The 12,890-nt window shown below is 37.4% G+C and overlaps 1 protein-coding gene across 1 annotated transcript in view; it reads right to left on the bottom strand.

The window, feature by feature from the left end:
* The window catches only part of WDFY3 (WD repeat and FYVE domain containing 3), a 290,805-nt gene that overhangs the window by 79,947 nt on the left and 197,968 nt on the right, over positions 1-12,890 (bottom strand). Inside the window, exons 29-34 of the mRNA XM_023513344.1 lie at positions 10,842-10,962; positions 10,397-10,614; positions 6,302-6,537; positions 4,717-4,851; positions 2,591-2,770; positions 506-739 (exon numbers count right to left, since the gene is read on the bottom strand). Coding sequence (XP_023369112.1) covers positions 506-739; positions 2,591-2,770; positions 4,717-4,851; positions 6,302-6,537; positions 10,397-10,614; positions 10,842-10,962 — 1,124 coding nt within the window. The remainder of the gene's footprint in view (positions 1-505; positions 740-2,590; positions 2,771-4,716; positions 4,852-6,301; positions 6,538-10,396; positions 10,615-10,841; positions 10,963-12,890) is intronic.

Genomic DNA, 12,890 nt, shown 5'->3' with positions numbered 1-12,890 from the left:
TAAGTGGGACTAAGCTGCGGGGAGTGAGGTGAGGAGACAAAGCAGGAGGCACCCGCAGCGTCCTGGGAAGGGGCTGCACCCTATGGCTCATGGACATTTCTGGCCTGTGCCTATTTCTGCAGATGAAGTCTTGCTGGAGCACAGCCAAGCTCATACCTACAAGTACTCCCCATGGCTGCTTTGGAGGTACAATGCTGTAGTTAAACAGTAAGGACAGAGACTATGTGGCCCACAAAGCCTAAAATATTTACTATTTGGTCATTTACAAAAATGTGTGCCAACTCCTAGAGAGAGAGTGATAAAGGAGTGAATCTAAGACATGCTTGAGGAAATGGTAAGAAGAACAGATTGATATGTGAGATTAAAATCTTCCCGTGGCCCATGAAGTGTTCTGCTCATGTATAACACAGAAGAATCAGAGACGGGCAGGGAACCTGCAAGGTTAGTAACACTCTAATTACAAAAGTAATGCAAAAGAGATGTAAATGAGTTTCTTTGTCTTTACCTCCAACAAAAGATCAATCAGAGGAGTCTGCTTGCTGGCAGGGGTGAGACAGAGGTTGTCTATTATTAAGACGCGCATGAAGTCAAAAACAAACTTTTTAGCTGGGTGATTGGTCAGATATGTCTTGGTGCCCACATTGCAGTACTCGGATTGGCTCCGGTTCATCCCAGTGTCGGCTGCAAATGCTTTAAACTCTTCTGCTGGAGATCCAACCTCATCATCGAGATCAGTCACCTAATAAAATCACACAGTAATCACATGAGATGTTATCTGATGCTTTTACTTCTATGGTTCCTAAAAACAAAAATGTCGCAGCATCAGCGTCTTCTGTGAACATCCTCCTCCTGGTAAGCTGTTCAGCACATTATTTCACTCTGTCCTCCTGACCCCTGCCTGGTCCCTGACCCTCGCTCTCCAGGCTGTAATCCGGGCACCAGGTCAGTTACTCAATGCCGGTCTTTCTGACTCACCCACAAACTATACAATTTGCATGATGCTGAATTACATGTTGACTTTGGATAATTGCACTTAACATAAATGAATTACTAAAATGAGAATGACTGTTTCTGCATATTTGAAATCTATCCATTGAGAAGTCAAATGTCACAAAATTTCAGATAAAAATTTGGCATAGTGGTAGCACCTGAGGGCTGATCCACTTTTTTACAAGTTAAAAAACCCCATTAAATAAACAAAACTTGTACCAATTTTGAGTCAAGTGAGAGAGACAGACTAGTAGGCAGATTATAAGATGCTCACAAGGAAAGGCACTGATATGTTACTGAGGATCAAATTTTACCCAAAACGAGGATTCCAAAATTATAAACAAGCCAAGGTATTAAGGTCATATGTTATACTTGCCTTTCTCCTATAAATCCCCCCAATTTTATAATGAACATTCTACATTTAAACAGGGAGAAAAATTGCATAAAGATGGCATTGATCCCCAAGTCCTAGGGCAGTGGCTCTCAACTTTCCTAATGCTGCAGCCCTTTAATACAGTTCCTGTGGGCCTCAACCCACAGGTTGAGAACCACTGCCCTAGAGTATATGATAGAAATAGGAGGAAACGTCAAGAAATTCTGAAGTATTATGGAGGAATAACTGCCTTGTAAGTCTATTTTAAACGAGAAAAGAATTCAGTGAAATAAACCAGGAACAAAAAGTTAAATACTACCCGTTACCACTCTTATGTGGAAGCCGGAAAAAAAAATCCCACAGAAAGAAAAAGTAGAAAAGATGATACCGGGAGTGGGAGGGTTGGGAGAGGGAGGCATAGGGAGATATTTGTTAAAGGATACCAAATTATAGCTCTACAGGAGGAATAAGTTCTACACAACCACAAGATGACAACAGCTAACAATAATATATAGTTTCAAATAGCTGGAATACTGAATATTCCCAAAATAAAGAAATGACAGATGCTGAGATGATATCCTAAGTACTCTGATCTGATCACTATATATGTACTGAAACATCACTACACACCCCATTAATGACGCATTACTATTATTTATCAATTAAAAAATTGAAAAAAGATTAAAATAAAGGACAACAGAAGAATCTATATGCTGTCTGATAATTTTACACCAAATTAGCACAAAATAAGAAAATAAAAGTTGAATATAATAAGAAAAGCTGAGCAGAAGAAAGGACCAACATATACTTTATTTTTTATAAAAATCTTCAAACCTATAATTCATTTATAAGGATTAAATTCAGCAAATGCCTAACTCCTAAAATAAAACAGAAGTTTTGTGAGACTAGACTTCTGCTACCTGTAAAGAACATTTTACAACTCCAGAGCTAACACCACTTGAGAAACAGATCAACTCCGTAGAGAGGGAAATGACTAACAAGGGACTTACAGGAATACGGAAAGTGAAAAAAGGAAGCACAGTGCACTGTTATTTTAGGGGAAAGCAGAAGGAAAGCGTGGGGAGCTGAGGACACCACATGATGTAAGAGGGGGTGCATGCAGTTATGAAACTCTAACCTGGTCAAAAGCCTAAAAGACTGGCAAAAAAATATCGGCTAGCCACTGGGACAAATTCCAGCTTTGACAGGTTCCTCCCCCTTTCCTACCATCTCTGAGTAAGGGCGGATGTTGAAGGGGAAGACAGTGGCCGCCAGCGCACACAGGAAGTCGGGGCTCATCCACATGGAGGCCAGGTCCGGCACGTTGTGGTACAAGTATCTGAAGAACTGCATCAGGGTCACGGGGTATTCTCGCAGCCACGAGCCCTCTTCTTCTGACTGCCAAGGCTGGCAGGAATAAGAGAAGAAATACCATGTTAGAGTAATGGGCATGGCTAAAAATTACTTTAAACCCCATTACTCACTGTTTTTATAAGACTGCATATACTGCTGGTCCAGAACTCTGTAAATCACACACAGCAGCCAACATACTTGGTACACACATGCAAACAAATTTAGAGATCAGCTAAAATCAACATGACCCCCTTAGAAACTGACAGGGTGCATGTTTCTTCACGGCTCCCTCACTGCTCAGCTAGCTAGCGGCAGTGGTTTGGGTTACTCATCCTTGTTAACCCAGGCACTGCGTGCATTGCCGTGGTGGTGCCCCACTGTGCACCGTGTCAGAGTTAGGAGTGATGCCTCCTAATGATGGGGAAGGTACTTCACCTTTCTGGCCTCACGCTTAAGCGTTATGTAATTCAACAACAATAACAATGAGGACTGAAAACATAAAAAGAGGGTGGTGCTTGTGGTTCAAAGGAGTAGGGCGCTGGCGCCATAGGCCGGAGGTGGCGGGTTCAAACCCAGCCCTGACCAAAAACTGCAAAGAAAAAAACCATAAAAAAATTACTAGATATCTAAGCAGTCATTTTTTTTTTCCCTTGAGGTAGAGTCTCACTACATTGCCCTCAGTAGAGTGTCATGGCCTTGCAGCTCACAGCAACCCTTCAGCTTAAGTGAAGTCTAACTCTTGGGCTTAAGCGATTCTCTTGCCTCAGCCTCCCAAGTAGCTGGGACTAGAGGTGCCCGCCACAATGCCCAGCTATTTTTTTGTTGCAGTTGTCATTGTTGTTTAGCTGGCCTGGGCTGGGTTCGAACCTGCCACCCTCAGTGCATGTGGCTGGTGCCATAACCACTGTGCTATGGGCACCGAGCTTGAGCAATGTATATCATCTGATACCTAGCCAGAGAATGGCTTTCTTTTTAACCTAGATTGTTATACTTGTTTATAAATAGGCATCAAAACAAGAATACTAAAGCATTCTAAATTAATACATTTGATGGTAATGTTCTGTTCTTAGATGATATAACAAAAGTTTTGATAAAATTAGATTTTCAGGTATATGTAATTCAAGGAGTGTAAGTTAACATTTCCTCGTATAAAACAATCCTAAATTGTATGAACAAATTAAGCCGTCACTCACAGAATTCCAATCAGATAGACAGGAACATAAATTTTATCATTTACTATACCAATACTTTATCTCTAAGTCAGAAATAATAAGAACAGAAAAAAAAAAGAAAAAGAAAACTTACATTGTTAACAATTTTAACCTCCAAATGAAAGTTATTTTCAAAGTTCAAATAGCATATTATTGTATTACATTAATAATACCAATTCCTACTTTCGAAGCACTTACTATATGCCAGGCTACACTCTTCTAATTGCTGTATGTATATATTAATTCATTCAATCCTCAAAAACCCCTAAAAAGGAAATTCTATTATCTTCAGCATTTTATTTTTTATTTATTAATTTAATTTGTTTTTTTGAGACAGAGTCTCATTTTATTGCCCTTGGTAGAGTGCCATGGTGTCACAGCTCACAGCAACCTCCAACTCCTGGGCTTAGGTGATTCTCTTGCCTCAGCCTCCTGAGTAGCTGGACTACAGGCACCTGCCACAACGTCCAGCCATTTCTTTTTGTTGCAGTTTGGCCAGGGCCAGGTTTGAACTTACTACCCTCAGTATATGGGGCCAGCGCCCTACTCACTGAGCCACAGGCGCCGCCCTATCTTCAGCATTTTAAACATGAGAAAACCGAGGCACACAACTGAGGTCAGTCTGTCTGAAGTAGCACAGTAAGAATCTGAACCTGGGTAGTGCTTGAGAGTTTCTTAGCTCAAAAACTGTATAGTCTGTTCTTATGTTAGAAATAATAATAATAAAAACAACAAAAACAAAACAAACAAAGACGACCAAGGCATCCTTCTGCTATCCCGCAAACTTACTGAGTTGAGCATGCTGCGGAGCATCCCCAGTAATAAAAAGGCAGCCTCTGTGCACACATTGTGGATGGAAGAGACCACAGTCCCACTGGAGGCAGGAACTCCAAAGATAAATGTCCAAATAGAGTCCAAATCAAACTGCACAAGTGAAAGTGATTAAAGATTAGCACTATTAATTTTTCTTCAGTAGAGCCCCACATAAGTTCTAATATTCTAAAATTCCTCTGAAACCAGTTTTTTTTAAGTGAGCAATGATAAAGAGATATACACCCACTACTCCTGCATGTCACATTTTAAACTGATTTTCATATTTATAAAGAAAAATTAAACACTATGTATCATCCCAGCTTAGATTCCTACAAAAAAAAATACTGCTTTCTACTTTTTCCAAAGAAAACAAACTAAAATGAAATATATGTTAATTAGTCACAAGATAAAATTATAGAAATGATGATTCTAAACAGGATCTTTTTTTTTTTTTTAAACAGTCTCACTTGGTCACCCTTGGTAGAGTGCTGTGGCATCTTAGCTCACAGCAACCTCAAACTGTTGGGTTCAAGTGATCTTGCCTCAGCCTCCCAAGTAGCTGGGACTACAGGTGCCCATCGCGATGCCCTGCTATTTTTTACAGACAGAGTCTCGCTCTGGCTGGTCTTGAACCTGTGAGCTCAGGTGATCCACCTGCCTGCCTCAGCCTCTCAAGCTGGGATTACAGGCGTGAGCCACCGTGCCTGGCTAAACAGGATCTTTTTTAAAAAAGCAGATTGAACTCACTTATTTCTCATTGTCAGCAAAGTTCTAATTCAATTTTAGATTACTTAAAGGTAAGATCTACAATATCAAAATCAAGGAGGTTTATTCCCAGCAGTTTCACATAATACATTATGACTGTGGTGTTACATGTATTTTGAAAAATTACATCATCAACAAAACTCTCCTAAGCATGAATCTGTAATTTGATTTAATATAACGACACAGATTCAGTATTTTCACTTAAAAGGTTCTGTCAACGACTAGAACTGATGTGAACAGCATTTGGTGTTATGATGGAAATGACTGTTAATGCTAAGTTCCTAAGCCTTTGTAGTGTCAGAACATAAACTGTATACAGACAGGCCTAATAGCCTTGAAATACAAGTCAAGTAACATCTTACTATTTTCCTAATATGGATGGTTATCCAACATTAAGTATTTAAAATTTTTTTTCTCATCAGAACTTGCACTGAGAATCCTGTAGTACCCATTCAATTAATTTATGGTATACAAATGACTTCTTTCACGTTTGATTTTATGGAAATGAAATTTTTTTCTAGATAAAAATCACATAACAAAAGAATTCTTTAGATCACCCAAATAGCACCCAAAGTCTTTATGCATCTGTGATCATACAAAGTAATCGTACAGAAAAAATGTCCAAATAAGACAAAGGACATTTTTGGGAGAAAATTTTCTAAGGCATTTTCAGAGTTTTCTATCCCCAACCAACTTAAATGTGAGAAAAGTGATGGTTTTACTGCGATTACCCATTACCCTAAGGTGATTCTTTGGAATATGTAGTTACACTTACGCCTTACTAGGTAATTCCTACCTGGCAACCCTGCTTACATCGGCAGCTGCTGACAGGCACACTGACCTGCAGGTTCCCAGGCAGCTCACTAACGGGCTGCTGCAGAAACAAGGCCATGAGGAGAAAATAGAGGGCAGGGACATTAGTGTGTTTGGGAAGGAATGACTGGAGGACTGGAAAACCAGGAAAATGACAAGCATCCCGGTTAATCTCCCTAATGGTCGATCTCCCACCAGCACTCCTGCCCACATTGAATCCTAAGAGAAGAGGAAACAGGACAATAAGTACAAAATTAGCAATCCATAACCATGCTGCATCAACAACAGAGAGGGGAGCAACTGGTCTGTGTAACATGCATATTGCTACAGGCGATGAGGCATTCAAATGCTGAATAATCTTTCAGTCAAAAGTTTTACTTTGCCATCTGTTTGGCTTTAGGAAGCCTGTCTATTAGGACACAGGCTTAGAAATACAACTGACAGACACTGGAATTTGAAAATGCTTCTTGAGGACATATGAATTCTATTCATTAAAAGGATAATCTCAGAGGAGCTCTCACGTTCCTGCTTGTATTTCCCTAAGAAAAAAGTGAAGACTAAAATATATACACCCAAAATCTGGAATGCTATGAAATCAAAATTAAAAATATACTTATTATAATAGGGTTAACATATTGACCTGAAAATCAAGATAAGCTAGTTCACCTTAAATTGTCGACAAATTGAGAGACAAAGTAAACGAATAAGCCATACAATCCTCCTGACAACGTGGTCTGTAATCTGCTGGGAAGCAGCCAGGCAGTGAGGTGGTAAACTCGAGTGTGGCTCCAGCAATCCACAGGCTTAGCTAAATATTCAGACCCCCTTCTAGAAACTTGGCTTTTTCAGGAGATGGTCAGCACTAGCTGCCACAGCCTCAGTGTTTCTATCAGTGGTTTCCTCTGTCTTATAGCTAAATTCAGAACACATTGCAAACATTCGGTTCTTTTTCTACCCCAAACCTAGTACTCAGTACACAGCCAATTTTTCAATGGAAAACTTTTATGAATAGCAACCAACAGAGGAATGATTCATGTTTATTCTGAGCAATTTATACTCCAAATAATCACATTTTTAAACTTCTTTTTCCTAGAATGAACTAAAGTGCATATTTGCAACTACTATTTTACATAATAAAATAAAAATTTATGTCTAGGTTTTTTTCTTATAAATAGTATGCTTTTCTACTTCATAAAAAGACCCAGCAATTTACCAAGCTCTTTCATACATCATTCAATTTCTTAATCACAACAAACATGTGAGTTAAAAGTCCCTGTTACTATTTTTATGACATAGAAAACACATGTTTTGTTCAAATCAAACAGTGGTATAGCTGGCAGAGTTGAAACCTGATGTCTCTACTTTAGATCTGTAAAATTATGCTGTTACCCTTGCCCTTAGTAATGACATTGCCACATTTCTGAAAGACTGGCTAGATTAGAAGATCGGATTAATTTTTATTTATAGTAAATTCTAAATGATTTTTATAAAATTATAGTAAATTCTAAATAATATTATAAAAATAAAAAGTAAGTTTTGACCTCTAAAAAGAAGACATCCCAGCTATTTTGGAGGTTAAACTGGGAGGACTGTTTGAGCCCAGGAGTTGGAACTCAGACTGGGAAAAAGCAAGCCTCCATCTCAGTTAACCATCAATCAGTCAACAGAATCAAAAGACATAAAGTAGTATTTATACACTAACTAGGAAAAGAAATTTTTATGAAACTGCAGATTCTAAAAAATCCCTCAAAATGAGCATTATCATTTTCCTTCCATACTATTTTTCCCTGTAATTAATCTTTAAGAATATTTAATATGCTATTAACAAGTATCAATTTAGATTCAAGTTATAGCTACCTGAAAGTTATTTCTGTAAAGGAAAATTTGATAAAACTAACAAATGTGAACTTACAAAGTCAAAAACATTATGTTGCCCTTTGGACTAGAGGTAGAATCAAATGAGATGACGGATGTTTCTATACACACTTAAGTGTATAGATAGATATTCAGGGGAAATTAAATTAAATGGCATCAAATTTAAATTGAATTCCTACATTTCCTTTCTGAAATCAAAGTAGCACATGCAATGTGCAAGCAGATGTCAATGAAGGACAAACAAATTCTAAGACATAAAGTCAGGGTAGGCAGATACAGTAAACAGCTCTTTAATATACTGAAGTGGTGTAGCACCGTAAAAGCCAAGGACTAATAGTCAGAAGACAGAGTCTCAGACACTGTTATTGCCTGGCCCAGGAAGCTTACGTAGTTAAGTCTTCCTAACTAGAGAATTTAATCCTTAATTTATATTCATTAGGTTTCATTTATTTCCTAAAAAATTTATATACTATAAAATATATACTTGTCCCCAGAATCATGAAAGACAAATGAGATAACATATGTGAAAGAATTTTGCAAATCATAATATAGTATCATAAATTTCAGGTGTTGGTACCTCTCTGCTTTTGGACTTCAAACAAAGCAGTCCTACTAATTAGCATTTAACACTTATACTTTCAAAAGAACTCACATTTAATTCCCCAGAGTTTATGCAAATATAGTACCAAAATACCTACAATGATAACTTAAAATGTATATTTTACTTATTTATTTAGAGACAGAGTCTTGCTTTGTCACCCAGGCTAGAGTACAGTGGTGTCATCTTAGTCCACTGTGACCTCAGACTCCTGGGCTCAGGCAAGTCTCCTGTTTCAGCCTCCTGAATAGCTGGGATTATAGGTATGTGCTATCATGACCAGGTAATTTTTCTGTTTTTTTGCAGAGACAGGTTTTCACTCCTGCTCAGACTGGTCTCAAACTCCTGAGCTCAAGTGATCCTCCTGCCTCAGCCTCCGAGAAGGCTAGAATTACAGGTGTGAACTATTGCACCTGGCAAATGGATATTTTAAAGCAGACAATTTTCTTGAGAAATCATTTCACAGTGAAATGGAAATGCTTCACTTTTCTTTATCACCTACAAAGTTTGTTCAGACATTTTTCACATGTGAAATAACAATAGAACAGTACTACACTGAAAGACCTGTCTTCCTATCACTGACATTTGAAGAGGTAGCACAGGCAGAGCCTAGATATTCACACACTTACATTGTTTCTATAAATAAATTACACATGAAATTCTGATCCCCAATTTTCCTACATGACAGGACTAAATAGATACTTGTGATATGCTAGATACGCTCCTTCAAGATCAGACATATGACAATTATATATGATTTTACAATGTAACATTACATTGTGACAAATGTATATTTAAAGTAATTTAGAAACTGAGTAAGTGTACTTCCCAGTAAAAAGTATTATTTTAAAGTAAATATTTAGTGAGGTAAGATCATTAATATGAACAGAAATACACTAATTCAAATAAATCTAACATAGGAAGCTGCAACTTTCTAATATTAAGTAAATGATTAGTTATATACTGAAAATAGATACGGAATTAGTGAGCTGAGGATAAGAAGCTTGGATGAAACAAAGTTTAAGCTTAAATCCTTGAGTGGCAATGTGACATAACTGTTAAGCACAGGGGCTTTTAGATCTGAGTGAAATGGATCCAAATTCTGACCCTTCCTAGCTATTTGACAAGTGACTTCACCTCTAAACCTTAGCTTTCTAATCTGTAAAATGTGCATGATGATATTTAGACCTCACAGAGGTACTGTGAAAATGAAAGGTTATTAATGATGTGGCAAGTGTTTAGAGACTGGCACAAACACACAAAATACGTATTGGTTATTACTGTTACTCATTCAGTCCTACTGATAATTTGCTATTAACTTGCAGAATAGAAAGGGACATATACTACAAAAATATCCTAAGGAATTCCCTGTGTTTTCAAATCTTAACATCTTTTCTCTGAGTTCAGACTGTTTTGCAATTAAAAAAAGCCAAATTTGAAATTGTCTAAGCTTTTTACTGTATCATTAATTAAAATCCCAAACTCCTAGTCATTACCAGATAAACTAGAGAGTATACATTTATAAATTATAAGTATTATGATATATAAGCTTTAAAAACAAAACAGAATAGCTTATTTTCAGGCAACTGACTGTAAGTCTCATACCTAATACAGTTCCAATCTTATTAGTTAAGACAGAATCTGTCTGTTCAAGCCATCCTCCACCACTGAGTCCTTCTTTGAACTTGATGAGAATAGACTGGTTACTCAGCAGGACAACAAGAATCCTCAGGGCTGCCGTGACGGTGGTGGAGTGCAAGTGCTCCTCCATAAACATCACGATCCAGTCAAAACCCAGGACCTTGACGAGTTCTTCACAAGCTCTATTCAAAGACAGATGGAGATAAAAAAAATAAAAATAAAAAATAACTTCAAAGATTAGGATTTCAAGAGAAAACAAAACATTAAGACTAGGTTTCTGTCTTGAAATAGTATAAATTTTAAGGTTAAAAACATCTGTTTCAAGGCAATGGTAAGTTTTTCTTCTGTCTGACATGAACTAAGTAGTAACAGCAATTGGTATCATCAAGTTTAAAAAGGTTTTACTTACTGTAAATTAATGCTTGTCTTTTCTTTAGATGTATAAATTAGTTTTAGCAAGATATCTAGAAGTCTATTTCTCAAAAGTATGAGATTAGCAGATACAAGACCTCCAAACTCCTCTTCAGGGCCTAAAACAAAAATAAATACATTAAAATCCCCCACATAAACAAAAATAAAATATGTAACACAATTCTTTGAAATCTCACTAGTCTTTTAGGGAAAATTTAGGAGTACTTTCTACTAAAATGGATAAGAAAATGGGTCAGTTAACTCATTTCTTTTTAGAACCCTGAAAATTGTTCATTTATATTTGATATTTTCTGAACTAGTGATAATAAAGGCTGGTAGTCCTTTTTATGTTAATATCCTCTTCCCCTTCTCAATATGGAGAAAATCATCAAATGAAGATCACACGAATAAAAACAATCATTACTAGAGACTGTCAATCTACCCAATATTTAATTTTTAGTTTCTTTTTGAAAGAGTTAAATCTGTAAGATTTAAAAGTTGAAAACAGGCAATACAAACTTACATAATACCTACAGGAAAGTTAGAATTATTATTTAATTACTACTACTATTAAAAGAAGAGAGGAAAAGGCACAAAATGTACATAGGAGAAATTGGAAAAGAAAGGGAGAGAAAGAACGCAATGGTTCTTTCTCAGTGGGTGCTACTGAAAACAGGACTGGTACGAATAGCCCAGACTTCTGGGCCCAGCTCTACTATGAAAGAGCTGTGGGTTAACAAGCCACAGCCCCCGGACAGGCACAGCTCCTCACACTGCGTTTTGCTTTACCACGTTTCCCAGATATGGTGTTCTTGACAAACTCATGGCTTGTGGTAACCCTACGTCCAGCACCATCTATTGGCACCAGTTTTTCAACCACAAGTATTCACTTGTGTCTCTGTCACATTTGGGTAATTCACTCAGTATTTCAAACTTCTTCATTATTATAATGTCTATTATGTATTATTATATGTATTACTATATTATAATGTCTGTAATGTATTATTATAATGTCTGTTATGATGATATGTGATTAGTGATCACTGACATTACTATTGTAATTATTTAGAGTGCGATGAATTGCACCTGCATTAAGATAGTGAACTTCACTGATAAAGCTAGTGTGTGTTCTGATTACTCCAAGGACCAGCCATTACCCCATCTCTCTACTTCTCCTCAAGTCTCCCTATTTCCTGAGACACAACAGTATTGAAATTTGGCCAATTAATAACCCTACAATGGCCTCTAAGTGTTCCAGTGAAAGGGAGAAGTGCGTGTCTCTCACTTTAAATCAAAATCTAGAAATAATTAAACTGAGATAGGAAATTATATTGATAGCTAAGATTTCTTGTGTTAAACAGTTAGCCAAATTGAGAATACAAAGGGAAAGTTCTGGAAGGAAAGTTAAGTGAAATATCAGTGAAAAGATGATAAGAAAACAAACAGCTTTATTGCCGACAGGAAGAAAGGTTTAGCAGTCTGGACAGAAGTTCCAACCAGCCTCTACAGTCTCTTAAGCCAAAGCCTAATTCAGAGGCCCCAGTTTCCTCTTCCAGTCCCTAAAGATTGAGAGGTGAGAAGGCTGCAGAAGGAAAGTTGGAGGTAGCGGAGGGTGGTTCATAAGAGTCTCCATAACAAAAGGACAAGTTAATACAGAAGCTTCAGCAAGTTATCCAGCAGATCTAACTAAGACCTCTGATGAAGGTGGCTACAGAAATGCAACAGATGTTCAATGTACATGAAACAGGCTTTTACTGGGAGAAGATGCTGTCTAGGACTTTCACAGTTTCACAGGGCAGGCTGACTCCTATAAGGGGCTAATGCCGCCGGTGACCTCAAACAAATGCTCATTTATCTTTAGGAAAATACGAAGGTCCTTAAGAATTATACTAAACTCACCTACTATATCATTGTTCAGCATTATTGAAGCCATTGTTTCAGGCATATATCCTGAATACTGAAATTTTACTCGAAAGAAAAAAATCAAGGCCGGGTTCAGTGGCTCATACCTGTAATCACAACACTTTGGGAAGCTGAGGTGGGTGGA

This window comes from Otolemur garnettii, unplaced genomic scaffold (genome assembly GCF_000181295.1).
Source record: "Otolemur garnettii isolate 467f Iridium unplaced genomic scaffold, OtoGar3 scaffold00039, whole genome shotgun sequence".
Classification (NCBI taxonomy): domain Eukaryota; kingdom Metazoa; phylum Chordata; class Mammalia; order Primates; family Galagidae; genus Otolemur; species Otolemur garnettii.
This window is presented reverse-complemented; position numbering and strand designations above follow the sequence as displayed.